We start from the raw sequence: 5000 nt of genomic DNA on the forward strand, positions 1-5000 counted from the left end.
AGTGAAGGTTCAAATTGTGTTTTTTGTACGAAGCTAAACCATAAATCTGAAAGGTGTCACAAGTTTTTAGCATTGGATGGGCAGCAGAGGTATGACAAGATAAGAGAATTAGGTGTTTGTTTTAAATGTTTGAATAAGGGCCATATTTCTAAAAATTGTAAGGTAAGGTGTACTAAGTGTCAAGGTAGCCATAATGTAGTAATGTGTGGCATTAAGGTGAATATGGCCCCCCAAACAAATGTAGAAAATGGTGATCACGTGGCACCTCCCTCAGCTAGTATGTTGTCAGGCCACTATAGTAATAAGACTGTATTACAAACGGCTAAGGTAAAGGTAATGAATAATAAGGGAGGTTTTGTCACTGCTAAATTGTTGTTCGATAGTGGTTGTGATCGCTCTTATGTTAGTAGTAAGTTTAAAGAAATTTGTAAACCTGAATGGGTTACTAGGACTGAAGCCCCTTACAGTAGCTTTGGTGGGCATAGCTCTGGTAAGGATATAGAAAGTAATGTTTACAAGTTAAATGTCTTGGATAATAAAGGTAAAATTATTCCTATTTTTGCTGCAAGTATTCCAAAGATATGTAACTCCTTAGTTAGACCAGTAGTTCCAACCCACATCCTAGATGCTTTTAGTCATTTAGATTTAGCAGATGACTTTGATGATAGTTCTCTTTTAGAGATAGATATTCTTATAGGTTTGGATTACTACTGGAGCCTCATGAATCCTAAAGATGCTGTACAGGTGGGGAAAACTGTTGCCATGAGTTCAGTGTTTGGTTGGGTTTTATCGGGAAATGTTGGCAAGGGGTGTAATTTTACTAAGGTTGTAAGTACGTCTTCATTATCAGACTTTGTGTCCTCATCTCCCCAGCTCTTAAGTATATCAGGGGTATCCGATGCTGATATGTCATATTTTTGGGATTTAGAAACTATTGGTATTACTAGTAAGGAATGTAAAGAAGATATCAAGGAAAGTGTAGTTCAAGAGTTTGAAGATAAAATAGATTTTGTAAATGGCAGGTATGAAATTCAGTTACCTTGGAAAAATAACAGCATTAAGGATTCACTGATGAGTAATGTAAATCAAGCAATGAAGAGATTAAATAAGCTTTTGGTTAGATTTGAGAAAGATGGAGATTTAAAGGATGCGTATATGAAGGTTTTTGATGAATATGAGTCCTTGGGGATAATTGAGGGAATTCCCTCCGAGGACTTGGTGTCACAGGGACCCATTTATTACATGCCTCATAGACCTGTCGTTAAATTAAATAGCAGCACTACAAAGATACGTCCAGTTTTTTATGCTTTTGCTAAGGGGCCTAATGGAATCTCGCTTAATGATTGCATGTTGACAGGTCCTTCTCTAAACCCAGATTTAGTAGAGATATTGATTAGATTTAGACGTTGGCCGTACGTGATCTCTGCTGATGTTGTTAAGGCCTTTTTACAAATTAATGTTCACAGTCAGGACAAAAATGTCCATAGATTTTTTATGCCAGGTAAGGATGGAGTAAGACATATGAGATTTAATAGAGTTGTTTTTTGGCAACACCTCAAGCCCCTTTCTACTAAATGTTGTTGTTAAACACCATTTAAGCAATTACTCAGAATGTGAAGCTGTTCAAAATTTAAAAAGAGATATGTACGTGGACAATTGGTTTAGCGGAGCTGATACTGTAGAAGAAGTAGCAACCAAATTTAAGACTGCGTATGATATTATGGCTGATGCTAATATGTCCCTTGAAAAGGTTTCTTCCAATAGTGTAGTAATTGCTTCTAAATTTAAGGACAAAATGCAAATTTTGAGTGATGATGAAATTAATATGGTGCTAGGTCTTAAATGGTCAAATTATGATGATAAATTTTCTTATTTTGGTCTTCATCTTCTGGGTCCTGATTTTGAAATTTCATATACAAAGAGAACTGTCTTGAGTTTGATAGCTAAGGTGTTTGATCCTTGTGGGTTTATCAGCCCCTTTATAATGTATGCAAAAATAATATTCCAGGATATATGGAAGTTGGGTATTTCTTGGGATGACAAGTTGCCAGATGAATTAGAGAGAAAATTCAAGAAATGGATTGATAGTACTAGATACTTTAGTTCCCTAGCTATAAGGAGATGTTATTTTACAAATGTACCTTGGAAGAGTATTGAACACATTGAAATACATGGATTTGGAGATGCCTCTGAGAAGGGATTTGGTGCATGTGTATACTTAAGGGTGTGTCTTGGAAATGATTGTCAATCTTCACTTGTCATGTCTAAAGCCAGAGTAGCACCAATTAAGAAACTTACCCTTCCTAAATTGGAATTAATGGGAGCCTTATTGTGTGCTAGATTGGTAAGATTTGTCGAAAGGGCTCTGGATTTTAAGATCAAACCTGGGATTGTATGTTGGACAGATTCCACTATAACTTTAGGATGGATAAGGAGTGATTCAGTGACAAGGGATGTGTTTGTTAACAACAGAGTTAGAGAAATTCAGCACTTGACACCTCCCAGTCACTGGCATCACTGTAGTGGGTCAAATAATCCTGCTGACTTGATGACTAGAGGGTTATTAGCGGAAAAGCTTATTGGAAATAACCTTTGGTTTAGTGGTCCTTGTAATTTGTCGGATCCTACATTTAGTATTCAGGACGGTGATAACTCCATTATTGTTAATGAGACTGTAAATTATGAATCTGAAGACCATCTAGTATGCTTAAGTGTCCAGACTGCAACTCCCATGTTTGATGTTGAAAAATACAATAATCTTAATAAGTCAATAAGAATTGTTGGGTATGTTCAAAGGTTTATGAGCAATTGTAAAGCAAAAGGTTCAGGGGTTGCTGTGAATACTGGTGGTTTTACTACTGAAGAATTAGATAAGGCTAAAGTAAGGTTGATTTATGTAGTGCAAAGAGAAGCTTTCCCCAGTGAAATCCAAGCTTTGTCTGATCAAAGGTTGATTCCTAAAAATTCAAAATTAAGAAAACTGGATCCATTTATTGATGATAAAGGTATTGTGAGGATAAAGGGTAGACTTCAGTTTTCTGACTTGAGTTATGAGTCAAAACACCCAATCATTCTTCCTAAAGGACATTTCTCCAAGCTTTTAGTACAGTTCCAACATAAGTTTCTAAAACATGCTGGTGTAAACAGCATTGTTTCATCACTAAGATCTAGTTTTCATGTAACTGGTGTAAGAAGAATGGCTAAGACTGTTGTACGGGAATGTCTAGATTGTTGCCGGCACGATAGCCGTCCTTGTAGTCAACCTGCTGCCCCATTGCCTGATTTGAGGGTTACTCCAGCACCTCCCTTTGCAGTTACAGGTATAGATTTTGCAGGGCCCGTATTTAGTGCTGATTATCCAGGAAAGAAATTATATATGTTGCTTTTTACTTGTGCTATAGTTAGAGCAGTGCATCTGGAACTCACGGAGTCCATGTCATTGGTCGATTTTATGCAGGCTTTACGGAAATTTGCTGCTCGTCGAGGTATTCCGAGCGTAATTTATTCCGATAATGCCAAAACCTTTGTCGCAGCCTCCTCGGAAGTGCAGAAGGTATTTGGACACTTAGCACCTAAATGGAGGTTTAACGTACCAAGATCACCATGGTGGGGAGGTTGGTTTGAGAGACTTGTGGGGTCGGTTAAAGTAGCCTTGAAAAAGACTTTGGGAATTAGATATGTAAGTAAGAAGGAATTAGAGACTACTCTTGTAGAAATTGAGGCATGCATAAACTCTCGACCTCTGACCTTTGTGAGTGATGAGCCAGACTTTGAACATTATCTTACCCCTTCTCATTTTATTCTTGGTAGGAATATAACTTCTAAACCCCCTGTTGACATTGAACCATATGTTGTAACTCCAGATGATCTACGTGATAGAGAAGAAATTGTAAATAAAAGGTTGGAACAGTTTTGGAGTGTGTGGAGGAAAGATTACATAGCAAATCTACCCCCTGTAGTTAAGGGGTTTAACCAAAAATGTAGATTGAATGTTGGTAGCACTGTGCTTGTTAAAGAAGATCATATGCCCAGATTACAGTGGCCTGTTGGAGTTATTGTAAATGTATACCCTGGAAGGGATGGGTTGATTCGCAGTGTTGATGTAAAAACTAGGAAAGGTATTGTTAACAGATCAATACAAAGACTTCATGATTTGGAGATCAATGCTCACTTGAACCCTGGTTTAAATAATCTTTCTGTGGAAGTCCCTGAACATGTAAATGATAATTCTGAAATGAATATTGATGTAATAGATGATAAGACAGCTGAACAGAATCCTAATGGAAATACTGTTGTTGATGGTAATATGTATTCTAAGAAGGGTCGCTAAATTAAAAGACCTCACAAATTAGATTTGTAAATGACTTGTTTGAAGAATTTGAGTTGTATTGTGACTTCAGTTGATGGTACAGTATGTTATAACTTACAGGCTTGTTATTGTTCCTATGTTAGGATGGGTTGTCCAAATAAATATCCAGACACCCACTCATGTCCTTAGTGTGAAACTTGTTAAGATAAGTGCCTTCGCCCTTATGGTGGGGAGAATGTCAAATATTAATATCATGTTGTGCAAAATTAGTCATTCATTTTAGTCATGCCTTTAGTAATTTGCTGTTAACCGTTTTCTTTTAGTAGTTTTCTAAGTTGGCGTTCCAAAATTATTTCGCTCACAGTCTCTTGTATTTATTTCTATATATTTTAATGATTTGATCCTTAATTAATTGCTAAATAGTATACACAAATTATAAGACATTATTCTTAGTTTATTTGAGATCAGTGAACGTTATTTTCTCTGATGATTTTAAATGTTATTGTTTGTAAAGTTTGTGGTTTTCGGAGAGGAAATAAAAGAGAAGAAGAAGGAGCCGCGTCTGATTCAACCCTTAAAAGTTACTGTCTATACCTTTAGTGATTCTAGTAATGTCCCCATAGTGGACATTTGCATTTTGTCCTTAAATTTAGAAGCAATTACTACACTATTGGAAGAAACCTTTTCAAGG

At 36.4% G+C, this 5000-nt stretch overlaps 1 protein-coding gene across 1 annotated transcript in view; it reads left to right on the forward strand.

The window, feature by feature from the left end:
• Positions 1–4330, forward strand: part of LOC137643175 (uncharacterized) — a 5338-nt gene extending 1008 nt beyond the window's left edge. Inside the window, exons 1-2 of the mRNA XM_068376026.1 lie at positions 1–1501; positions 1611–4330. The exon at positions 1–1501 is cut by the window's left edge and continues 1008 nt beyond it. Coding sequence (XP_068232127.1) covers positions 1–1501; positions 1611–4330 — 4221 coding nt within the window. The remainder of the gene's footprint in view (positions 1502–1610) is intronic.
• Positions 4331–5000: the final 670 nt, after the last annotated feature.

Source organism: Palaemon carinicauda, chromosome 6 (genome assembly GCF_036898095.1).
Source record: "Palaemon carinicauda isolate YSFRI2023 chromosome 6, ASM3689809v2, whole genome shotgun sequence".
Lineage (NCBI taxonomy): Eukaryota > Metazoa > Arthropoda > Malacostraca > Decapoda > Palaemonidae > Palaemon > Palaemon carinicauda.